The following is a 26599-nucleotide window of genomic DNA, read 5'->3' as shown; positions in this document are numbered from 1 at the left end:
GGCCTGTTATACAGAGGTCCGGGTCATAGTGCAGGCCTGTTATACAGAGGTCCGGGTCATAGTGCAGGCCGGTTATACAGAGGTCCGGGTCATAGTGCAGGCCGGTTATACAGAGGTTCGGGTCATAGTGCAGGCCGGTTATACAGAGGTGCAGGCCGGTTATACAGAGGTCCTGGTCATAGTGCAGGCCGGTTATACAGAGGTCCGGGTCATAGTGCAGGCCGGTTATACAGAGGTCCGGGTCATAGTGCAGGCGGGTTATACAGAGGTCCGGGTCATAGTGCAGGCCTGTTATACAGAGGTCCGGGTCATAGTGCAGGCCGGTTATACAGAGGTCCGGGTCATAGTGCAGGCCTGTTATACAGAGGTCCGGGTCATAGTGCAGGCCGGTTATACAGAGGTCCGGGTCATAGTGCAGGCCGGTTATACAGAGGTCCGGGTCATAGTGCAGGCCGGTTATACAGAGGTCCGGGTCATAGTGCAGGCCGGTTATACAGAGGTCCGGGTCATAGTGCAGGCCGGTTATACAGAGGTCCGGGTCATAGTGCAGGCCGGTTATACAGAGGTCCGGGTCATAGTGCAGGCCGGTTATACAGAGGTCCGGGTCATAGTGCAGGTCGGTTATACAGAGGTCCGGGTCATAGTGCAGGCCGGTTATACAGAGGTCTGGGTCATAGTGCAGGCCGGTTATACAGAGGTCCGGGTGATAGTGCAGGCCGGTTATACAGAGGTCCGGGTGATAGTGCAGGCCTGTTATACAGAGGTCCGGGTCATAGTGCAGGCCGGTTATACAGAGGTCCGGGTCATAGTGCAGGCCGGTTATACAGAGGTCCGGGTCATAGTGCAGGCCGGTTATACAGAGGTCCGGGTCATAGTGCAGGCCTGTTATACAGAGGTCCGGGTCATAGTGCAGGCCGGTTATACAGAGGTCCGGGTCATAGTGCAGGCCGGTTATACAGAGGTCCGGGTCATAGTGCAGGCCGGTTATACAGAGGTCCGGGTCATAGTGCAGGCCGGTTATACAGAGGTCCGGGTCATAGTGCAGGCCGGTTATACAGAGGTCCGGGTCATAGTGCAGGCCGGTTATACAGAGGTCCGGGTCATAGTGCAGGCCGGTTATACAGAGGTCCGGGTCATAGTGCAGGCCGGTTATACAGAGGTCCGGGTCATAGTGCAGGCCGGTTATACAGAGGTCCGGGTCATAGTGCAGGCCGGTTATACAGAGGTCTGGGTCATAGTGCAGGCCGGTTATACAGAGGTCCGGGTCATAGTGCAGGCCTGTTATACAGAGGTCCGGGTCATAGTGCAGGCCGGTTATACAGAGGTCCTGGTCATAGTGCAGGCCGGTTATACAGAGGTCCGGGTGATAGTGCAGGCCGGTTATACAGAGGTCCGGGTCATAGTGCAGGCCGGTTATACAGAGGTCTGGGTCATAGTGCAGGCCGGTTATTACTACATGTCCGGGGCTTTATCTAGTGTCCTGTACACTGCTGTAGGGTCGACTTCAGCTACACTGTAACAAATCTGCAGCTGTTAAGCAGGTTGTACCTCTATAGCTGCAGTTATGTTGTCCGGGGGACTGTATTGGTTTGTTATGGTGTCGCCCCCCCCCCCCCCCCCCCGACACCATACAAAATCAGTACAGACCCCCCCCTCAGACACCATAACAAACCAATACAGACCCCCCCCCCCCCAGACACCATAACAAACCAATACAGACCCCCCCCCCCAGACACCATAACAAACCAATACAGACCCCCCCAGACACCATAACAAACCAATACAGACCCCCCCACCAGACACCATATGGGATCCAGGGGTCCATACTAGTTTGTTGTGGGGTCTGAGGGTCTGAATTGGTTTGTTACTGCATCCGTATTTGTTTATTACAGGATTTGGGGATCTCTATTTGTTTGCTAAAGGTTTTGGGGTCACTGTTTGTTACAGGAGTCCAGAGTTTCACTTTGGTTAAGGGGTCAGCATTTTATTAGTGTCCGTATTTGTGATGCAAGAGACAGCAGGTTTTCCATTAGTTTATGGGGGGGGGGGGGGGGTCTATGTTCATGAAGTCTGGTGTGGGGTCTGCATTAATTATTTTCAGTGTGATGCATGGCATTAAATACCCTATGTAAGTGGGCAGGGCATACAGCAAAAAATAATTTGCACCATTTCATATTTCACTTTTTTATTTATTTTTATTTCTCTGTTGCCCAATTTGCAAAGTTGGCCAGTATAGTGTAAACAATAGATGTCCCCATTCACTGACTGCAAGCAGAGATCTTGATGTGATACACCAAGTATAGTAGAAAGCTTACGCACAAATTTATAGAGTATACAATGTCTATACCAGTGTTTTACAAACAATGTGCATCTAGCCGTTGTAAAACTACAACTCACAGCATGGGAGTTGTTTTGCAACAGCTGGAGGCACACTGTTCAATGCTGACGTATTTCTGTCTATTTCTCTTTAGGAGCCTGAGGATGAACTTCTTAGTGGCGTATGATGATTCTGATTCAGACACAGAAGATGGTGGACAGCCCCATGAGCCTCAAGTCACGGAAGCTCGTCCTGTGCATCCGGTGTTGTTGCAGCAACAAAGTGACGCTACCCCACCCCCGCCTGGTCTGAATACTTTAGGGGGATCCTCATCTTTTGGCAAAGACTTCAGTCTGACTGATAAATGCCTTGTGTCCTATACTAAGGATAATTCTACATACAAGGGAATTAGTAATTCCCCCATAAAGATGCCTGTCCTACCCGCTCAGAAGAGACCTCTGCCAAGCACTGGAGGGGTTGTGAAGCCTTACGTTCCCAAAAGACTAAGGCAGGAGCAAACCAATATGGCCGCTGAGGTTCATTGTGACACATCCGTAAAGTCACATGACCACATCAGCCACTCGGCAAAGAAAATTTACAGAGTCTCCGAGTACCTTGGACCTCATTTATCTGTGAAATACGGCAGCAGCGGAATTCCGAAAAAAGTTGTATTTGAGATGAGGGAGCATGCGGGCGCTGTGAACCGCGTCCAGTGGTGTCCTGTAAAGCAGTACAGCCACTTACTACTCTCTGCGTCCATGGACGGAACGTGCAAGGTAACAATTCTACATCTTATAGATCCATTGGGGGAATATTGCTAAAAACTGCAAAAATGAAATATAAATTGCAGCATAGGCTATTAGAGAATAATGTAGAGGTTCTTGTGTATTGTGCTTACCTGTTTTAGCCGAAGTGGCAGGAATGAGTTTTCAGCCTTACCGATTTCAATTCCATTACTTATATGATTTTATAATGCTGCCTACATTTTCCATCAATCCTCTGGCTTTGCAGAGAGAGGGTGTGGAGTCTTATCACTGCACCTGGTCATCTCATCAAGCTGCTGGAGATCACCCAGGTGAGCTGATTAGACTCATAAGTGAGTTGAGGTCCGTTCACATTATGTGCAGTTTTGTTGCAGGATTTTTGCAAAGCCCCACACATACACCACAAACATCCAGCAGCCCGGACCTGACTTACAAAACTGGTTTAAAAAAAAAAAAAGTCCCAAATTATTTTGCTCAACGGGCTGAAAATTCTCATAAACGTGGTTCACTGAAGTGTAATGTAAAAAAAAAAAGAAAAAAAATACGGTGTACTAAAACCGTAATTCAAAGGGTAATAAATCGCTGCAGTTTTTCCGAAATCGATGTAGAAATTAGTGATGAGCGGCAGGGGCCATATTCGAATTTGCAATATTTCGCGAATATATTGCCGATTATTCATCCTATGTTCGCGAAATTTTGCATGAAAAATTTGCATATCATTTTTTCATAGGAAATAAATATATATATATATATATATATATATATATATATATATATATATATATATATATATATATAATATATATATAGATATATATATATATATATATATATATATATACGTCTTCACGAAGATATACAGGGTGGGCCACTTATATGGATACACCTTAATAAAATGGGAATGGTTGGTGATATTAAAGGGGTATTCCAGGCCAAAACTTTTTTTTTTATATATCAACTGGCTCCAGAAAGTTAAACAGATTTGTAAATTACTTCTATTAAAAAATCTTAATCCTTCCAATAGTTATTAGCTTCTGAAGTTGAGTTGTTGTTTTCTGTCTAACTGCTCTCTGATGACTCACGTCCCGGGAGCTGTGCAGTTCCTATGGGGATATTCTCCCATCATGCACAGCTCCCGGGACGTGACATCATCATTGAGCAGTTAGACAGAAAACTTCAGAAGCTAATAACTATTGGAAGGATTAAGATTTTTTAATAGAAGTAATTTACAAATCTGTTTAACTTTCTGGAGCCAGTTGATATATAAAAAAAGTTTTATCCGTATACACTGCTATATACTACTATATACACCGCAGGAGAAATGCTAGCACAGGCTTCCAGGGGCGGAGTTGTGACGTCACGCTCGTCCGCCATTGTGGTCGGGATCCGAAGCCTCCAGTGTTGCCGGTGTGAGGTGGAAGCCGTCCAGGTGGGTGCTGCAGCCGAGATCTCATAGGAGATAGGGGATAAGATGTCTAGGGGTGCGGAGTACCCCTTTAAGGTCTATGACGGGGCTGGCTGAGTTGGTTTTTAAGTTAAGCAGCTTTAGGGTTGGCTGAGGCTTGGATGGGTGACCAGAGTTTGTGAGTGTATATTTAAAGGGGTACTCCACTGCCCCATTGTCCAGAACATTTAGTTCCGAATGCTGGGTACGGGCTTCGGGGGTCGTGACGTCACACCACGCCCCCTCCCATAGACTTGCATTGAGGGGGTGTGACATCACGAGGGGGCATGGCCGTGACATCAAGACCCCGCATCCAGCGTTCTGAACTAAACGTACCAGACGCTGGGGCAGGGGAGTTCCCCTTTAACTCTGAGTGACAGCAAAGGTCAATAGGTTATGTGGATAATGGCCAGAATGGAAGTAATTAATATACTTTGTGGTTATATTAGAATGTTCAGTTGATTATGTTTGACAGAAGGGAGGAAGTTATTCATAAGCTTGTGGTAACAGTAGATTAACGTTTTAAAGCAATACAGGCAGGTTTAAAGGGGTATTCCAGGCCAAAACTTTTTTTTATATATAAAAAAAAAAACAGATTTGTAAATTACTTCTATAAAAAATCTTAATCCTTCCAATAGTTATTAGCTTCTGAAGTTGAGTTGCTGTTTTCTGTGTAACTGCTTTCTGATGACTCACGTTCCGGGAGCTGTGCAGCTCCTATGGGGATATTCTCCCATCATGCACAGCTCCCGGGACGTGACATCATCATTGAGCAGTTAGACAGAAAACTTCAGAAGCTAATAACTATTGGAAGGATTAAGATTTTTTAATAGAAGTAATTTACAAATCTAAGAAAAAAAAAAGGGTGTATGTGCAGCTCACAATTATTGATACACACCGAGGTCAAACTAGGGCATGCAACTATACCTTAAAGGAGTAGTCCAGTGGTGATTCAGTGGTGAGCAACTTATCCCCTATCCTAAGGATAGGGGATAAGTTGCAGATCGCGGGGGGTTCGACCGCTGGGGCCCCCTGCGATCTCCTGTACGGAGCCCCGACAGCCCGCGGGAAGGGGGCGTGTCGACCTCCGCAAGAGGCGGCGGCCGACACGCCCCCTCAATACAACTCTATGGCAGAGCCGAAGCGCTGCCTTCGGCAATCTCCGGCAATCTCCGGCTCTGCCATAGAGATGTATTGAGGGGGCGTGTCGGCCGCCGCCTCGTGCGGGGGTCGACACCCGCTATCTCGGCGGAGAGCCGGGGCCCCGTACAGAGAGATCGCAGGGGACCCCAGCGGTCGGACCCCCCGCGATCTCAAACTTATCCCCTATCCTTAGGATAGGGGATAAGTTTTTCACCACTGGACTACCCCTTTAATTGCTCCAGAGAATTATTTATCTAAATACCTATAATTATACTCACTCACTTAGAAGGTCCGGGCAATTTTTTACCATTAATTTACAAATCTGTTTAACTTTCCGGAGGGTTTTGCCTGGAATACTCATTTAAGTGTGATAGAGTTGTAGTGATTACACATGGCCAGTAGGGGCCGTTATTGTACTAGTGAATTAGTGTGTTGTATGGATTGTGTATTATTTTGAGAAGAATATGGGAGGTATGGATGGCTGGGTGGTTTTATTATGTTTTATTGGTAGTGGGAATTTTGTTGGTTATATTATGAGTTCTATGGCATCATTTAAACCGTGCGGTTGAAGTGTTCCTATGCGGTAAATCCAGTACATTTTTTTGTGTTTTTAGGGCTGAGAACCTGTCCTTTTTGAATGTTGTGATTTGATCGATGGGGTATATGGTGATTAAAGGGGTACTCCGGCCCTAAGACATCTTATCCCCTATCCAAAGGATAGGGGATAAGATGTCTGACTGTGGGGGTCCCGTCGATGGGGACCCCCGCAATCTTGCATTCGGCACCCACCTCTTTGAGCTGCACGCCAACGGCGTGCAGCTCAAAGAGGTGGGTGCCGAATGCAAGATTGCGGGGGTCCCCAGCGGCGGGACCCCCACGGTAAGACATCTTATCCCCTATCATTTGGATAAGGGATAAGATGTCTTAGGGCTGGAGTACCCCCTTTAAATTGTTTTATGTCCAGATGTTTTTCTGAGCAATGTCTGGAGGCTCTGGAGGGCGATTTTTCGTTTCTGTGTTGGTTGAGTCGGAGATGTAGCTCCTGGGTGGTTCTTCCAATGTATTGTTGGTTGCAGATTCAGGTGATCAGATAAATAACGTAGCTGGATTTGCAGTTGAGAGAGAAATTGATGTTGAATATTTCATTGGTGGTTTTGTTGGAAAACGTTTTTTTGTTGGTGGTTTATGGTAGTTTCGCATCTGTATGCCCCTTTAGTTTTTGTTTTTATAGGTGTTATTGTTGTGGCAGGTTGCGTTGCGTCTTAGTCTGCTGAGGGCTAGTCTGTTTTATAGTGTTGGAGCTCTCCTGAAGGTTATGCCTGGTTTGTTTGGAAAGGCGTTCTCTAGGACTGGATCGGATTGGAGTATGTGCCAGTGTTTTGGAAGGACAGAGCGGATTGCGTTGCGGGAGGAGTTGTAGGTGGTAATGAAATTGAGTATGATTAGATTTTCAGGATTTTCTCTGCTTTCTTTTGGTATTAAAGGAGTAGTCCGGCGCGCACTTTTCTAATTTTATCCCGTCCGGGCTGCAAAATAAAAGAAAACAAACTTTCTCTTACCTGCCAACGAGCCCCCGGAGCTCCGGTACACTCCGGTACAGGTGTTCGGTCCCCGGGCTGTATTCTTCTTACTTCCTGTTAGCCCGGCACGTCACATGGAGCTTCAGCCTAACAGGAAGTAAGAAGAACACAGCCCGGGGCCCGAACACCTGTACCGGAGTGTACCGGAGCTCCGGGGGCTCGTTGGCAGGTAAGAGAAAGTTTGTTTTCTTTTATTTTGCAGCCCGGACGGATTAAAAGGAGAAAAGTGCTCGCCGGAGTACTCCTTTAAACAGTCCTCTTGTTTTAGTGATTTTGTTTTGTTGTATGCTTCATTTAGGATTTTTTTTGGGGTAGCCTTTTGGCTAAAATTTGGTTTTGGAGAGTTTTGGCTTGAGTGCAGAAGGTACTGTTACAGGTGCAATTTTTTCGGATCCGTTAGTATTGGCTGAAAGGTATGTTTGTTTTCCATTTTTTTGTAGTGCCCACTGGGGATTGATAGATAGTTGAGGTATACCTATGATGAAAATTACAGGCCTCTCTCGTCTTCTAGGGTACATTAGGACGAGTGGATTTTCCATGCGTATTTCGCTGTGGATCCGCTGCTGAAGGACCTCCTATATGCTGCATTACATGTGCCTGCTCGGAGCGGCAATACGCTGCTATGAGCAGACACACTTGCGATGTGCGAGTCGCCGCGTGCATGCGCAGTATACACGCACATCGTGGCAGCTCTTGGCCTGGCTCACATGGGGAGTGGCCGCGATGTGTGCGAGTACACCGCACATGCGCGGCGACTTGCACATTGCTCCAGTGTGTCTGCACGTAGCGGCGTATTGCCGCTCCGAGCAGGCACATGTAAAGGCAGCATACAGAGGTCCTTCAGCGACGGATCTGCAGCGTAAAATCCGCTGTAAATCCGCTCGTCTGAACGTACCCTTAAAGTGGGAGAGCTTGCACAATTGGTGGCTGACTAAATACTTTTTTGCCCCACTGTAAGTAAAACAGTGCTGGGAGTTGTAGTTTTGCTACAGCTGGAGGCACCCTGGTTGGAAAAGACTGGACGAATATGTGACCAAATCCACGGCATAGAAAACGAACATCTGCTCAGGAAACATGTGCGCAGGGTTTGGTAGTACTGGTTGTGCGTAAGGGAATTTTTCTTTTACAATCTTTTATGATCTTTCGATATATGGCGGCCGCGTACACAGGTCTCCTCATGGCCATGAATGGGAGTTTGTTGTCTTGAAAAAGCCCTTAAGTGTTTTCCATAGCAACCAGTCAGGTCGCAGCTTTTATTTTCCAAGGTCATTATAAAGATAGGACCTGGTATCAGATTGGTTGTCATGGTAAAGACTCCATTTTGAATAAATCTTCCTGGATGTAGTTTTTTTTTTTTTATTGAGGGAAATTTAGTTCTGCCTACAAAATGGCCGCATAAGGGGCAGATTTATTAAAACTGCCTTTGTTACCTGTAGCAACCGATCAGAGCTTTCATTTTCTATACTGATTATGTTAAATGAAAGCTGAGATCTGATTGGTTGCTATGAGCAACAAGGAGGGTTCCTCCTCTGGATAGTTTTGATAAATGAGGCCAAGATGGCCGCTGTAGCTGTGAAGTGAGCCATTAGTATAATTTTATCTGCTGTTTATTTGGCGCTCGCGGGACACTTAGCCTTAATCATCGCTGAATTGCCTGCTATTTATTTCCCCATTCGCGGCAGAATAATCATCATTTTTTTTGTGCTGAAGTGTTTTGCTTGATACAAATGTAGAGATCGTGTTCCGCAGCGTAATTTCGGTCGCTGGCATAAATGTCAAAAAACTTAGCCCGGTAAAAATAAATCCTGGAATTACATGATCATTGTCTTTGGTAAGAAAGTTACCGCAAAAAAACACAACCGTAAAATGCAAATATTAACACTGCAAAAAACTGCATTGAAGAAGAATAAAACCTGCATAAAGCACAAGAATAAACACTGGTTAAATGGGAGTTGTAGTTTTGCAACAGCTGGAGGCACACTGGTTGGGATACACTGGTATATACAGTGGTCTATCAAGTTAAAATGTTATTGGTTCCAGGACGACCATTGTATGTTGAATCCATTGTATGTTGAGACCATGACTCTATGGAAACCTGGTAATTGGTTCTGAAGCCCCAAAATATCATCCAAAAATAGGAAAGTGAGGATTAAAGAAAAATAAGTAGATAACTAATACAGATAAAGCAAATCCTTACATATAAAAGTAATAAGGATCTGCTGGAGCTGTAATCACTGTCTATGTAGAGGACAGGAGCTTCTTCAGGGTCCTGTACAGTACACAGTGTCCTAAAAAAGTAACATGGAGCCGCCCTCACCTGGTGTCCAAAGGAGCAGCTAATCCTGGTACAGGTAAAGAATACAGAACATGTAATACCTCCCTGTACTGTCGGGGCGCTATCAGACACCAGTCAGTGCATACACTTCAGTAATACAGGTAAAGAGTACAGAACATGTAATACCTCCCTGTACTGTAGGGGGCGCTACCAGACACCAGTCAGTACATACACTTCAGTAATACAGGTAAAGAGTACAGAACATGTAATACCTCCCTGTACTGTAGGGGGCGCTACCAGACACCAGTCAGTGCATACACTTCAGTAATACAGGTAAAGAGTACAGAACATGTAATACCTCCCTGTACTGTAGGGGGCGCTACCAGACAGCAGTCAGTGCATACACTTCAGTAATACAGGGGTTTTACCAGTGAATGCCCATTCTGATTGGTCGGTTCTTCCAGTTGTGACACGTTTCACAGATCTGGACTGTCTGTACATTGTATGGTGATTCTGGTTTCACGTTACAATGGTCCAGAAAAGACTGAAAATATTGTAACCTGAGGCCATTGTAAGTTGAGGGATCACTCTCTATATAATATCTATGCAGCCCGGTGCAGTTTGACCGCGCATGCGCTGTTAATGTTAATTATGGCACATGCACAGACAGTCTGAAAGGTTGAGAAACCCCATCAGACTCGCCGTGCCGTTATACACATTGATGGTGAGCACACGGTCTACGCAGACAGGCGAGCCCTGTGTAAGGCACCAGGTGCAGCGGCATGACATGAGCGGATGAAGGCAGAGCGGAGCCCAGTCCACTGTTTATTTTGCTATACAAAAGGGTTAGAAAATCATGGCTACGTTCTTTCAGAAACAGCTCCACCCCTATCCATAGGCCTGACCTGCTATACCATATACCGCCCATAGAGATGAATGGCGCTGTTTCTGGAAGGAAGGAAGTATAGGTGGTGTTTTTTTTTTTTTTTTTTTTTTTTGTATCTCGCTTCAGAGTGATTATATATACACACACACATTTTTGTGTATTCTTCCTGGCATATTTGCATTCAATAATGTTTGAAAATGTATTCTGTAGAGGGGTTGAATACTTTTGCATTGCAGTTTTCCTTTTCTTTACAGTTCCGGTTTTGCACATTGTTGGGGTGCGGTATGTCTGCATTCTTCTTGGCAGGTTTGCACCTTCTTTCCTGTTTAGTAAACATAGGGCAGAGGCGATTTATCCCGAGCGCCATCGTCCATAAATGATCACGGAGGATTTCCAAATGTAATGAAGCCCAACCATTATTATAGCTCTCGGAGGAGGCTCAATTATGCCCTTCTGTCGTGCCAGGGAGGATCCGCGCCCGCCAGTCATTGTGCCACGTTCCATGGCTTTGTTCACAGACGTTTGCAAATCTTCAGCTCGTTTATGAAATGACAATGAAGAGATAATTTCCTGCAATTAGCAAATAGATGGCGCTTGTTAATTAGCCGACAGCGAGGAAAACGGAAAGGTATGAGACCGCACGGCGCTGTGTGTCGCCATATCTGTACCTTACGATATGTTCTTATCAACACATATTTTATTACACATTAAAGGGGTACTCCGCCCCTAGACATCTTATCCCCTATCCAAAAAATAGGGGATAAGATGTCTGATTATGAGGGGTCCGGCCGCTGGGACCGCGGTGTTCTGAATGCGGAAGCGGTCACGCCCCCTCCATTCATGTCTATGGGATGGGGCCTGACAGCTACTACATAGTCGTCACGCCTCCTCCCATAGACCTGAATGAAGAAGGGGTGACGGCTGTGGTGCCACACCGGAGATCGTGGGGGTCCTTTGGATAGGGGGATAAGATATTTAGGGGCAGAGTACCCCTTTAAAGAAGCACTTCAGGCTTTTTTTTGCTAATATCATGCCCACTCACCATCCTACATCATCATCTGTTTGATTCTAGAACAACTGCATCCGTACATTTTATTACTGGGTCATGTGATCACCAGTCTGACCCACAGAAAATCAGTGCTTAAAGGGGTTATCCTGGAACTGAAAAACAGAGCTACTTTCTTTCAAATTACTTCTATTAAAAAAATCTTAATCCTTTCAGTACGTATGAGCTTCTGAAGTTAAGGTTTTTCTTTTCTGTCTAAGTGCTCCCTGATGACACGTGTCTCGGGAACCGCCCAGTTTAGAAGCAAATCCCCATAGCAAACCTCTTCTAAACTGGGCGGTTCCTGAGACACGTGTCATCAGAGAGCACTTAGACAGAAAAGAAAAACCTTAACTTCAGAAGCTCATAAGTCCTGAAAGGATTAAGATTTTTTAATAGAAGTAATTTACAAATCTGTTTAACTTTCTGGAGCCAGTTAATATATATAAAAACATTTTTTTCCTGGAATACCCCTTTAAAGTGAATGGAGCCAAGTTGTAAAACCACACCCAACCAGGAGACAGATGGGGAGCTGTTTTTAAAAGAAATTAGCTCTTTTTTTCTATTCCCGGATAACCCCTCCATTGCTGGATTTTCTATTCCCGGATAACTCTATTGCTCTGTGTTCATTTGGTTGAGCCTGCTCAAGGCAGAGTCAATCAAATGCAGATCTATGGGGGCGGCCATGAATGCAGAGGTAAGCCCTCCAGTTACCTCCACAGGGGATCGTGGCACCCGGAACTACATGTCTCGGGTGTCGGGTGATAGGATGAGGGTTGTATTTAGGCTGGGTTCACACCACGTTTTGTTGAATACGTTTCCCGTATACGGCTGGGAGGAGGGGGGCGGGGCTTAATCGCGGTGCCCGCACTCAGCAGTATTCGGGAACCGTATTTAATGCATGTCTATGAGCCGACCGGAGTGAACCGCAGCCTCCGGTCGGCTTCGTTTTCGGCCGTATGCGGTTTCCCGACCGAAGACAAAAAACGTGGTCGACCGTGTTTTTGCCTACGGTCGGGAAACCTCATACGGCCGAAAACGAAGCCGACCGGAGGCTGCAATTCACTCCGGTTGGCTCATAGACATGCATTAAATACGGTTCCCGAATACGGCTGAGTGCGGGCGCCGCGATTAAGCCCCGCCCCCGCGATTAAGCCCCGCCCCCTCCTCCCAGCCGTATACGGGAACCGTATTTAACAAAACGTGGTGTGAACTCAGCCTAACCTAGGGGTTCTTCTCTTTGCCTTAGGGCTTCTGAGTGGATATGTTGATATTGTGATATTAGATTCAGCCAATCATCCGTAAGTTCCAAGTTAGTGTTGGGTATTTTTTTTAGGGTATGATTTAACGTTTTAACTGAGTTTTTATAATGGCAACTCTGGTAAAATCTCCAAAATACAACTCCGGATTACTCAGCGACCCTCGACCTTTTTCTTCCGAATTGCGTTTCACGTGGAAGTAGTCAAGGTAACGGCGTCTCGATGTCTTTGTTGTGTGCACAGCTTCAGATGACCCGGATGGCAGCGTCTGTTCTCCCCGCACTGTTTAAAGTCTCTGCTATGTGGAAAGGATGAATCCTTTTAATTTCCATTGTCTTCACTCCATATGGATTTTGTTGCCATAGTGACACACGCTTCCCCGGCTGCGGTGGTTAAAGAACCTTAGCCGTGGCAATTGTCCTCTAGGTGGCGCTATGTGCACAGGCCTTTCGATCTTATAGCTAGTTCTTTCGATTCAAGACCATTTTGCACTGAAAAGGGGAAAAAAAATCAGCCGGAAATGCTCTATCCCTGTGGTCTCCAAACTGTGGCCCTCCAGATGTTGCAAAACTACAACTCCCAGCATGCCCAGACAGCCAACGGCATGCTGGGAGTTGTAGTTTTGCAAAAGACCCTTTATTCAGTACTTAGTTGAAGCCCTTTTGGAAGTGACTGCAGCCTCCAGTTTTCTTGGGGATGAGGCCACAAGGTTTACACACCTGGATTTGGGAGTTTTCTTAGCTCTGTCCGGTTGGATGGGGACAGTCGTAAAAGCCATTTTCAGGTCCAGAGATGTCCCATTGGGTTTGGTCTGAGGTCCCGAGTTTTCATAAAAAATATCTCTGTAATTTTTCCTCATTTAGCTTTTCTTGAACCCTGACCAGTCATCTGGTCTCCACAGCATGATGCTGCCCCCACCATACTTCACTGTAGGGATGGTATTGGGCAGTTGATGGGCAGTGCCTGGTTTCCCCCAGACATGATGCTGCCCCCACCATGATCACTGTAGGGATGGTATTGGGCGGTGATGGGCAGTGGCTGGTTTGCTCCAGACATGATGCTGCCCCACCATGATCACTGTAGGGATGGTATTGGGCAGGTGATGGGCAGTGCCTGGTTTCCTCCAGACATGATGCTGCCCCCACCATGATCACTGTAGGGATGGTATTGGGCAGGTATTGGGCAGTGCTTGGTTTCCTCCAGACATGATGCTGCCCCCACCATGATCACTGTAGGGGATGGTATTGGGCAGGTGATGGGCAGTCCTGGTTTCCTCCAGACATGATGCTGCCCCCACCATGATCACTGAAGGGATAGTATTGGGCAGATGATGGGCAGTGCCTGGTTTCCCCCAGACATGATGCTGCCCCCACCATGATCACTGTAGGGATGATATTGGGCAGTTGATGAGTAGGACCTGGTTTCCCCCAGACATGATGCTGCCCCCACCATGATCACTGTAGGGATGGTATTGGGCGGTGATGGGCAGTGCCTGGTTTCCTCCGGACATGATGCTGCCCCCACCATGATCACTGTAGGGATGGTATTGGGCAGGTGATGGGCAGTACCTGGTTCCCCCAGACATGATGCTGCCCCCACCATGATCACTGTAGGGATGGTATTGGGCAGGTGATGGGTAGTGCCTGGTTTCCTCCAGACATGATGCTGCCCCCACCATGATCTCTGTAGGGATGGTATTGGGCAGGTGATGGGCAGTACCTGGTTTCTTCCAGACATGATGCTGCCCCCACCATGATCCCTGTAGGGATGGTATTGGGCAGGTCATGGGCAGTGCTTGGTTTCCCCCAGACATGATGCTGCCCCCACCATGATCACTGTAGGGATGGTATTGGGCAGGTGATGGGCAGTACCTGGTTTCTTCCAGACATGATGCTGCCCCCACCATGATCCCTGTAGGGATGGTATTGGGCAGGTCATGGGCAGTGCCTGGTTTCCTCCAGACATGATGCTGCCCCCACCATGATCCCTGTAGGGATGGTATTGGGCAGGTGATGGGTAGTGCCTGGTTTCTTCCAGACATGATGCTGCCCCCACCATGATCACTGTAGGGATGGTATTGGGCAGGTGATGGGCAGTACCTGGTTTCTTCCAGACATGATGCTGCCCCCACCATGATCCCTGTAGGGATGGTATTGGGCAGGTCATGGGCAGTGCTTGGTTTCCCCCAGACATGATGCTTCCCCCACCATGATCACTGTAGGGATGGTATTGGGCAGAGCCTGGTTTCCTCAAGACAAATTGAGGCCAAAAAGTTCAATCTTGGTTCCAGACCAGACCAGAGAATCTTGTTTCCCAGTCTTTAAGTCCTTTAGAACCTTTTTCTTGTAAGCTCCAGGTGTTTTTCTTGTGTCTTGTACTGAGGGGAGGCTTCCTTCTTCTTTCTGCCATAAAGCTCAGATTTTGGAGGCTGCAGTGATGGTTCTGGACCTTCTGGAAGTTTCTTCCATCTGCACACAGGGTATTTGGAGCTCAGCCAGAGTGACCAATGAGTTGTTGTCACATGTGATTGCTAACTTTGTAATTAGTTCTTTGTTAAAAATATCCTATTGTTTTCTGTCTACAGCTCCTGTGCAGATCTATGTGTCTCCACGGTTACAGACTACAAACAAACAAAGCCCATGTAGTCTGGTGCTGGAGTCATATTGTTCTCCTGACCTTCGGGACCCATTGAAAAGAAATAATGGCTATAGGATCAGACTACATAGAGAATGTTGGTAGTCTGTTACCATGGAAACGTAGCTCTATATAGGAGCTGTAGACAAAATGATAGTCCATTTCTAACTAAGATATCCTGTATCGCCATAGATGACTAAAAGATCCCTGAAAATTGAAGCCATGGAGCTCAACAAAGAGCCTTGACTTGGTGATATGTGACACAGACCGCCTGACGTCTTTTCAGTCCGGTAGCATCGCTTATCTTACAAAATCTTATGTAAAGATAGGAGGGAACACAAGGGGTTAAACATCCGTGCCGCCTGATTAAAGCGGTTTGCCGATGCATTTTGTCGGTGCCATATGGCCGTCCAAGTAACGCAAATGTTTCACATCTACGAAGTGCGACCAAGCGGTAACCGGGTGGAGGAGCGCGCGGCTACGACTGGGTGGAAACATATGTTGCTGATGTGTTCCTGACATAATCGGAGGAAGGAAGAGTTGTGAAGAGAGATTTAGCACAAGGGAAAAGCCCAAACTAACTGTTTAAACCTGTAATATTTAAAGGGCAACTCTACAAGATGCTATAGATTGGAGACACGGATGGAGTGTTACCTACCGACGGTCAATGCAACATTTATATTCATCATATCTGATCTCCCATTTGCAAAACTACAACTCCCAGCATGCCCGGACAGCCGTTGGCTGTCCGGGCATGCTGGGGGTTGTAGTTTTGCAACATCTGACCCATTGAAATCTGGACTCCATAGCCCTGTGATTTTGTCCTGTGGTAACAGGCACAGCCTCCGTGGATCAGACCTGTTTCTCCAGCACATCCCACAGATGATGAACCTGATTAAATGGGCACTATCATTTAAAGGAGTAGTCCAGTGGTGAACAACTTATCCCCTATCCTAAGGATAGGGGATAAGTTTGAGATTGCGGGGGGTCCGACCGCTGGGGCCCCCTGTGATCTCCTGTACGGAGCCCCGACAGCCTGCGAGAAGGGGGCGTGTCGACCTCCGCACGAAGCGGCGGCCGACATGCCCCCTCAATACAACTTTATGGCAGAGCCGAAGCGCTGCCTTCGGCAATCTCCGGCTCTGCCATAGAGATGTATTGAGGGGGCGTGTCGGCCGCCGCTTCGTGCGGAGGTCGACACCCGCTATCTGGCCGGAGAGCCGGGGCCCCGTACAGAGATCGCAGGGGGCCCCAGCGGTCGGACCCCCCGCGATATCAAACTTATCCCCTATCCTTAGGATAGGGGATAAGTTTTTCACCACTGGACTACCCATTTAAAACAAATTTTTGCTACTGCACTCCTTATGGTAAATGAAAAAATATTTCTATTATACTTTGTTTAAAAAAAATAAAAATTAAGTTTTCTATGTTTTATTTGTTTTTAAAAAGGCTGCCACTAGGTATTTCCCTACTTGTCCATCTCTTGCACATACTTTGGACTCCTCCTGGCCTGGCAGAAGTCCAAAATCAGGAAATGCAGTCTGGAGTGCTGAGGGGGGGGGGGGTGCAGCCTTAGCCAATTATAGCTCATCTCACACTGAACTGCTCTGGGCTGTGTGCAGCAGAGAGAGGGAGGAAGTTCTCCCCTGTATGGCTTCAGATGATGTCACGTCTACTGGGGAATGCCCCTTCCCAGTCTGTGAATCTGACTGAGCAGAAAATACAGAGCAATATCAAGGTAGAAATCTAAAAAATTATTTAAAAAAAAATATAGGTGGGGGGTGGTTTATCATGATGGGAGCAGTGAACTGGGAGGATTATAAAATGTAACAAGATCATGACAGGGAATCTGGAGCAGAGTCACCACCTTGATCTCTCTGTCATGTTCCTAGTTACTGACCAGGCTGCTGACATTAGGGGGTCCCGCTGTCATGAAGGGGAGGAATTGGTCTGTAGAATGGTTAGGTAGGTGGTACGTCTCACCGTAACATCCACATGATACCAGGACACAAGGTCTCCAGCAGAACGTTGCACCTCCGCCATCTTGTCTTCTTCCCATAGTGCATCCTGGTGCCATCTCTCCCCCAGGTACATGATGCACAGGCACCCAGCCGCCCCTGTGATGGAGAATGTCATCCATCAGATCAGGCCCCTTCTTCCATTCCTCCGTGCTCCAGTTCTGATGCCCATAGTAGACACTTTTGGTGGTGGACAAGGGGTGACATTGGCTCGGACTGGTCTGCCGGGCCCCAAACACAGCTGCGATCTCCTGTGTGTCCTGACTCATTTCTATCGTAGCCAGCGGGATCTATTTCAACAGTTCGCTTTACAGCAGCTCCGCTATCGGACCAGATGTTGGTTAGCATTCACCCCAACGCACATCATTGAGCCCTGGGCCTCCATGATCCTGTCCCTGGTCACCTGTTGTCCTCCCTTGGACACTTTTGATAGGTACTAACCACTATAGACTGACCGTAAACACCCTACAAGACCGGCCACTCTGGCTATGATCTGACCCTGGAGTCTACACATCACTATTCGGCTCTGGTCTTTGAATCTTTAGGGGTTAAAACTTTGTGTTTTGTTCGCCTGAAGAGTTGAAATGCGTGATGAGTATGCGGTGACATGCCTCCGATGCGACCATATGCCACGTAGTGCTGCCGCCACGGAACAATACTGTGTCTTTGTAGCTTTTCTGTTCCCTTGCTGGCGATGCTGTTGTCATGGTTACAGGGATTGTTGTACAATTTGTCTGGAGATTTTTACATGTTGATCTGAAAATATCTGTGTTATCTATAAAAGGGGAAGCCGCCATGACGGTCAGGTGTTATTGTCGAGGTGAATGAGGGGCTCTAAGAACAGGGGGCCCCTCCTTACTGATGCTCTACTGTGTTTTTTTTTTTTTTACAGTATTTGCACAGGGGGGCAGTAAATAGTATGGCAGCATTACATGGGCCTCTTATGCGCCAAATGTGCGACTTTTCCCCTCACTCACCAAATTTGCCTAAAGAAGTGTCCAAGGTTTTCTAAGGTAGAACTCTGGGCTCCTTGGCTCCTAAAGGAGAACATTTAGAAGCTCAATAATTTTTTATTTATTTATTTCATTTATCTGTTAAATTTAAATCTCTTATGAATCCCTTTCTTTTCCCCAAGTATGCAGCTGCTTCATTAATTCATTCATAATGTTAAGAACGCCGGGGTGCTGGTGGCGGGACCCCTACGATCAGACATCTTATCCCCTTATCCTTTGGATAGGGGATAAGATGTCTAGGGGCGGAGTACCCCTTTAAGGCCATAATAAATCCATCGGCCCCCACTGTGGTCGTGTCTAAGGAGATGGGCTTTGGGGTGACGGGAAGCAATCCTTTTTCTGTCTAAGGGCGGGTTAGCACCACGTTTTTGCAATATAGTTCCCGTATCAGGATTTTGGATGAAAAACAGATTCCTCAAAACCGGACTAAACTGTATCAAAACGTGTGTACAAGTTTTAACCCATATACGGTTTGAAAAATTATGTCCGGTTGAATCAGTTTTTTAAGAAATAAAATAAGTTTTCACTCTATTATGAATAAAGTTTCACTTGTTTGATTCAAATTCTAAGAAAAAAAACTGTGCAAAGTCAAAAACCGTATGGTGAAAACCGGATGGAACCGTACGCACATACAGGTCTGTACGGTTCCCATTGACTCCCATGTTTAAAAAAAATAAATAAATAAAATAAAAAGGATACGGTTTGCATACGGTTTTTCACCCGTACCAAAAACCGTGGTAGGCTGCGGTTTTGGATACATGGAAAAAAACAGACAGAACCGTACAGGATGCAAAACGGACATAACCGGATGCATCGTTTGGCGTACGGTTTTCAATGGAGAGTCAATGCATACGGTTTTCAATACGGTCCCGTACGGTTTTCATATTGAAGGGTACGTTCAGACGAGCGGATTTACAGCATATTTTGCGCTGCAGTTGTAGATTTGCAACAGCTGAAGGCACCCTGGTTGGGAAATACTGGGTAAGGGTACGTTCACACGCGCGGATTTTCAGCGTATTTTACACTGCAGATTCGCTGGTGCAGGCCCGCTCTATGCTGGCTTTACATATACCTGCTCGTAGTGGCAATACGCCGCTACTAGCAGACACACTGCGATGTGCAAGTCACAGTGTACTCGCACATCGCGGGAGCTCTCTGCCTAGCGCAGAGCAGGGAGAGCGGCCGCGATGTGCGAGTACGCTGCACACATCGCTGCAGTGTGTCTGCTCATAGCGGCGTATTGTCACTACGAGCGGGCACATGTAAAGCCAGCATACAGCGGGGCCTTCACCAGCGGATCCGCAGATAAATATGCTGCGAAAATCCGCACGTGTGAACGTACCCTTAGAGTACATTCAGACGATTTTCCGCGAGTATTTCGCTGCAGATCCGCCGCTGAAGGACCTCCTGTATGCTGCCTTTACATGTGCCTGCTCGGAGCGGCAATACGCTGCTATGTGCAGACACACTGGAGCGATGTGCGAGTCGCCGCGCGTACGCGGTGTACCCACACACATCACGGCCGCTCCCCCTGCTCAATGAGCGAGGTCGAGAGCTGCCGCGATGTGCGAGTATACTGCGCATGCGCGTTACGGATCGACCGATATAGTTTTTTTAGGGCCGATACCGATAATCCGTGGAGGTTAGGGCCGATAGCCGATAACTTACACCGGAATATCAGTATAAGTTATCGGCTATTTAACCCCCCGCGACACCGCTGCAGAGCATTGATTTAAAGCGGGCGCTTTAAATCAATGCACTGCAGTGGCTTTTGCGGTGCCATAGGCCGCCGCCGCCGCAACCACCCGCTTCTCTCCCCCTACCTGTCAGGGTGGTCCGGGCCATCCATCCTTCCTGTAGTGTCCGGGGGCGTTCCGGGTGAAGGGTGAACCGGTCAGGGCCGTCCTCCTTCTCCGGCGGTCATCTTCTCCACTCCGGGCAGGCTCCGGCCTAGTACGCTGCATAGACGCCGCTGCGCAGTGACGCCCGCATCTGACGTCACGGCGTAGCGGCGTCTATGCAGCTACTAGGCCAGAGCCTGCCCGGAGTGGAGAAGATGACCGCCGGAGAAGGACAGCCTGGACCGGTTCACCCTTCACCCGGAACGCCCCCGGACACTACAGGAACGATGGATGGCCCGGACCACCCCCATTACGGGTAAGTTAATTTTTTTTATTGACTCGGAGGGTGGGGGAGGGGCCCGACCGGTATAGCGGTATGGGCAAAAATCCATACCGGTATACCGCCCAGCATCACGGTGGGGGGTGCGACGCGGTGCCGATACTGATAATGCCCAAGATCGTGATTATCGGCCGATAATATCGGCCATACCGATAATCGGTCGATCCCCAATGCTCGTGGCGACTCGCACATCGCAGTTTGTCTGCTTGTAGCGAAGTATTGGTGGTCCAAGCAGGCACATGTAAAGGCAGCATATAGAGGTCCTTCAGCGGCGGATCACGCGAAATACGCGTGGAAAATTTGCTCGTCTGAACGTACTCTAACCCAGTATTTCCCAACGAGTGTGCCTTCAGCTGTTGCAAATCTACAACTCCCAGCATGCCCGGACAGCCGCTGGCTGTCCGGGCATGCTGGGAGTTGTAGATTTGCATTAACTTGGGGAACTCTGGTGGGGAAACACTGGGTTAGACAGGGAGGGATTGCTCCCTGTGGTCTAACCACTTAGATGTTACTGTTGCTTGTCTGCAGCATCTAAGGCGTTAAATGTCCGGAATCAGCGTTATCTCCAATCCCAGCCATTGCAGATGTATTATACAGCTGCCAATATTGTGTCCTCAGCTCTTGCTCCAATGTTCCATAATGTGAACAAGTAGGGAGAAGAGTTTTCTTTTGCAGCCCTTTGTATATACATTGCATGTTGCCAAGGAGTTAAAGGGGTACTCCCGTGGAAAACTTTTTTTTTTTTCTTTTTTTTAAATCAACTGGTGCCAAAAAGTTAAACAGATTTGTAAATGACTTTGATTAAAAAATCTTAATCCTTCCAGTACTTATTAGCTGCTGAATACTACAAAGGAAATGGTTTTCTTTTTGGAACACAGAGCTCTCTGCTGACATCACGAGCACAGTGCTCTCTGCTGACACCTCTGTCCATTTTTAGAACTGTCCAGAGTAGGAGAAAATCCCCATAGCAAACATACGCTGCTCTGGACAGTTCCTAAAATGGACAGAGAGGTCAGTGGTCATGAAGAGAGCACTGTGGTCATGATGTCAGCAGAGAGCACTGTGGTCATGATGTCAGCAGAGAGCACTGTGGTCATGATGTCAGCAGAGAGCTCTATGTTCCAAAAAGAAAATAATTTCCTCTGTAGGATTCAACAGCTAATAAGTACTGGAAGGATTAAAACATTTTAATAGAAGTAATTTACAAATCTGTTTAACTTTCTGGCACTAGTTTATTTAAAAAAAAAAATTAATTAAATTCAAAGTTTTCCACTGGAGTACCGCTTTAAGTGGTTGGCATGGAGTTTTCAGCCATATTGATTATATTTCAGAATAGAAATGATTTCCTAGTGCTGCCAACATTTCCAATGAATCCCCTGGCTGTGCAGAGACAGGGGGTGTGGAGTCTTATCACTGCAGTTTATCTAATGAGACGAACATAATCACCTGGCTAGACTCCAGCAACCAGAATCCTTACTGGCTCACACTATATTTCAGTTCACACCATATGCAGTTTTTAAGCATCTTCTTCTTATTGTTGTTATGACGATTACTAAAGTGTGTTTTTTAGAGAAATATTGCCATGAGGAAAGTAAATTTAACCTATAATTTTAACTGTTCACACATTGCATTTTTGACACTTTTCCATCCCTTTTTTTCGCCTTGGCTTTAATGCAATTTTGCCAAAAATCTATCTAAAAATAACGCATGCGCAATCGTGGTAAAAGAACACAATTTTTGCCACTAAAAAACATAGTAAAAATTTGCCTTTTCCACACAGCTTTAGGTGAGGTGGAAAACTTCTATATATCCGGACCCCATAGAAAAAGCAGCAGTATACAGATAGAACTGGAAGGGAGATGTATAACTATTATATATCATAATCCCATAGAGACAGCAGAAGCAGTATACAGATAGAGCTGGGTGGGAGGAGTATAACTACTATATATCCTGATCCCATAGAGATAACAGCAATCTACAGATAGAGCTGGAGGGAGGTATATAACTACTATATATCCTGATCCCATAGAGATAGCAGAAGCAGTATACAGATAGAGCTGGAGGGGAGGTGTATAACTACTATATATCCTGATCCCATAGAGAGAGAGCTGGAGGGAGGTATATAACTACTATATATCCTTATCCCATAGAGATAGCAGCAGTATACAGATAGAGCTGGGTGGGAGGAGTAAAACTACTATATATCCTGATCCCATAGAGATAGCAGAAGCAGTATACAGATAGAGCTGGAGGGAGGTATATAACTACTATATATCCTGATCCCATAGAGATAGCAGCAGTATACAGATAGAGCTGGGTGGGAGGAGTAAAACTACTATATATCCTGATCCCATAGAGATAGCAGCAGGAGTAATTATAGTATACAGAGAGCTGGGGGATATGTATAACTACTGTATATCCTAATCTAATAGCAATAGCAGCAGTATATACATAGATCTGATAGAGCTGGGAGGGGAGGGATTTAACTGCTTTAATCCTGATTCCATAGAGATAGCAGTAACAGTATACAAATAGAGCTGGTAGGGTAAGTCTATAACTACTATATATCCTGGGCCCAAAGAGATAGCAGCAGTATACAGAGCTAGAGGGGAGGGGTCTGGGAGTTAGGGAAGCAATCTGATGACATCCTGTAGTTCACAGGAAGTCAGCTGACCCAGAACTGACCGCTTCCTCTGTCACATTAGGTACTATGAGGGAGATTTATCAAAACCTGTCTAGAAGAAAAGTTGCTGAGTTGCCCATAGCAACCAATCAGATCACTACTTAAATTTTTAACAAGGCCTCTGAAAAATGAAACAAGAGATCTGATTGGTTGCTATGGGCAACGCAGCAACTTTCCCTCCGGACAGGTTTTGACAATTCTCCCCCTATATTTTCTGTGGGTCAGACTGGTGATCACTTGACCCAGTTACCATAATAGAACAAATGGCAGCAGCTGTGCTGGAATGATACAGGTATTAACAAACCTGGAAAGCTTCCTTGAAATCTTGTCGCCATTTGCAGCGTTAAGGGTCTATTTGGGCCCATTTTGACCGTTCCCTGGAGCCCTGGAAATAAAGTGCCAATTCATAACTCATATAAGCGAATTGATTTAGCAACTTCCAGCCGTAAAAGAAAGGATCTGCAATAATAAGGTTACATTAGAGAATCACATTCAATGCAATTCCCTGATATAATGGGAGTCGCTGTTTGATTGATATCGGTCAAAGTGGAAACTTCTATGTGAGCTGTAAATGTGCAGCGTATCAGGGCCGAGCTGTCAGATGTGCGGGGCGCCGCTTGTCTCCACTGACAGGCAGTCATTTCATTAGGATGCGCTGTATTCTAATTTGCCGGCTCGGGGCAATCATGGTAATGTCTGATTAGTTTATAGTCACAGTCATTGGCGGTGTCAGGAGAGACAGGAAATCCTGGAGCGATTCCACCCAGGATATAATTACACGAGGCTGAATCTCTGCAGTAATACAGTGTAAAGCAATGGTCTGCAGACTATAGACCTCTAGTATAAGGCAATGGTCTGCAGACTATAGACCTCTAGTATAAGGCAATGGTCTGCAGAATATAGACCTCTAGTATGAGGCAATGGTCTGCAGACTATAGACCTCTAGTATAAGGCAATGGTCTGCAGAATATAGACCTCTAGTATAAGGCAATGGTCTGCAGACTATAGACCTCTAGTATAAAGCAACCGTCTGCAGACTATAGACCTCTAGTATGAGGCAATGGTCTGCAGACTATAGACCTCTAGTATAAGGCAATGGTCTGCAGAATATAGACCTCTAGTATAAAGCAATGGTCTCCAGACTATAGACCTAGTATAAAGCAATGGTCTGCAGAATATAGACCTCTAGTATAAGACAATGGTCTGCAGAATATAGACCTCTAGTATAAAGCAATGGTCTGCAGACTATAGACCTCTAGTATAAGGCAGTGGTCTGCAGAATATAGACCTCTAGAATAAGGCAATGGTCTGCAGACTATAGACCGCTAGTATAAGGCAATGGTCTGCAGACTATAGACCGCTAGTATAAGGCATGGGCTGCTACTGCTGAACTCTACAAGAATCATCTCCATTCACTGCAGGTAGCAGAGATCTTTAAAACAGCAAGGAGGTAAAACATTTACTATATTAGAAAGTTGCAAAACCTTTTTTATATACAGCTGCTTAAAAATCTTTCTACATATAAACTACATACAGTATATCTTGTACTGATCCAGATTTATACATTATAGCTCTGGAGTGTAATATCTGACAATTATTGACTAACTCAGTGTTTCCCAACCAAGGACACAGTGACCCGACCAGCAGAATAGTGAGTACAGCTCTGGAGTATAATACAGGAAATAACTCAGGATCAGTACAGGATCAGTAATGTAATGTATGTACATAATGACCTCACCAGCAGAATAGTGAGTACAGCTCTGGGGTATAATACAGGATATAACTCAGGATCAGTACAGGATAAGTAATGTAATGTATGTACACAGTGACCTCACCAGCAGAATAGTGAGTACAGCTCTGGAGTATAATACAAGATATAACTCAGGATCAGTACAGGATAAGTAATGTAATGTATGTACACAGTGACCTCACCAGCAGAATAGTGAGTACAGCTCTGGAGTATAATACAGGATATAACTCAGGATCAGTACAGGATAAGTAATGTAATGTATGTACACAGTGATCTCACCAGCAGAATAGTGAGTACAGCTCTGCAGTATAATACAGGATATAACTCAGGATCAGTACAGGATAAGTAATGTAATGTATGTACACATTGACCTCACCAGCAGAATAGTGAGTGCAGCTCTGGAATATAATACAAAAGATAACTCAGGATCAGTACAGGACAAGTAATGTATGTACACAGTGACCTCACCAGCAGAATAGTGAGTGCAGCTCTGGAATATAATACAAAAGATAACTCAGGATCAGTACAGGACAAGTAATGTAATGTATGTACACAGTGACCTCACCAGCAGAATAGTGAGTGCAGCTCTGGAATATAATACAAAAGATAACTCAGGATCAGTACAGGATAAGTAATGTAATGTACACAGTGACCTCACCAGCAGAATAGTGAGTGCAGCTCTGGAATATAATACAAAAGATAACTCAGGATCAGTACAGGATAAGTAATGTAATGTATGTACACAGTGACCTCACCAGCAGAATAGTGAGTGCAGCTCTGGAATATAATACAAAAGATAACTCAGGATTGCTGCTTCCTGTGAGGACTGAAAATGTGTCCTGGATCTTTATCTGAATGAACCTTCCATTGATTTCCTCTGCACTGGTTGTTGCCTGTAAAGATATAATAATTGTACATTTGTATCTCTGCGGCGGCTTCATCCATCATTAAATCTATAAATAGTAGCAGCTTTTTATGACAGTATCCAGCGCTCTTATCCTCCAGAAGCTTTTTATGTACTGGCCAGAGGGAAATGATTTGTCTGCGGTATCATGTCTCTATTCATAGACTCTATATAGACTGGGTGCATGCTATATTAGCAGACCAGTAATCTGGGGACCAGTCGTGGCTGCAATGCTGTGTGTCTATATATAAATATATATATATTTATATACACATACACAGACACACTTAGATAGATAGATATATATATATATATATATATATATATATATATATATATATATATATATATACACACACACACACACACTATAATGGCGCAGCACTCTCCAATGGTGAAAAAAAATCCAAAAATGTATTGGCTCAAACCATAGTTCAAAGCGATGTTCTGTCCCCTCACAGGACCATTTTCAAGCTTTAAAATGGTCCTGTGAGGGGACAGAACATCGCTTTGAACTATGGTTTGAGCCAATACATTTTTGGATTTTTTTTCACCATTGGAGAGTGCTGCGCCATTAGAGTGTGAGTGTATAATATATAGTATAATCAGGAAGGAACCGGCACTGTGTACAAGACTCCAGGTCCAAGTTGGTGCTCTGCTTGCTAAGTATAGGACTCAATATCCCTTGGAAATCCATCCGAAA

General features: G+C 45.9%; 1 protein-coding gene across 19 annotated transcripts in view; it reads left to right on the top strand.

Moving 5' to 3' along the window:
* Positions 1-26599, top strand: part of WDR25 (WD repeat domain 25) — a 135296-nt gene that overhangs the window by 554 nt on the left and 108143 nt on the right. For all 19 annotated transcript variants that reach the window (XR_008848668.1, XR_008848670.1, XR_008848669.1 and 16 more), the window contains exon 2: positions 2472-3093. Coding sequence is in view for 10 of the 19 variants with exons in the window: in XM_056545224.1 (XP_056401199.1) it covers positions 2482-3093 (612 nt within the window). In the remaining 9 variants the exon portion in view is untranslated. The remainder of the gene's footprint in view (positions 1-2471; positions 3094-26599) is intronic.

Source organism: Hyla sarda, chromosome 11 (genome assembly GCF_029499605.1).
Source record: "Hyla sarda isolate aHylSar1 chromosome 11, aHylSar1.hap1, whole genome shotgun sequence".
Lineage (NCBI taxonomy): Eukaryota > Metazoa > Chordata > Amphibia > Anura > Hylidae > Hyla > Hyla sarda.
This window is presented reverse-complemented; position numbering and strand designations above follow the sequence as displayed.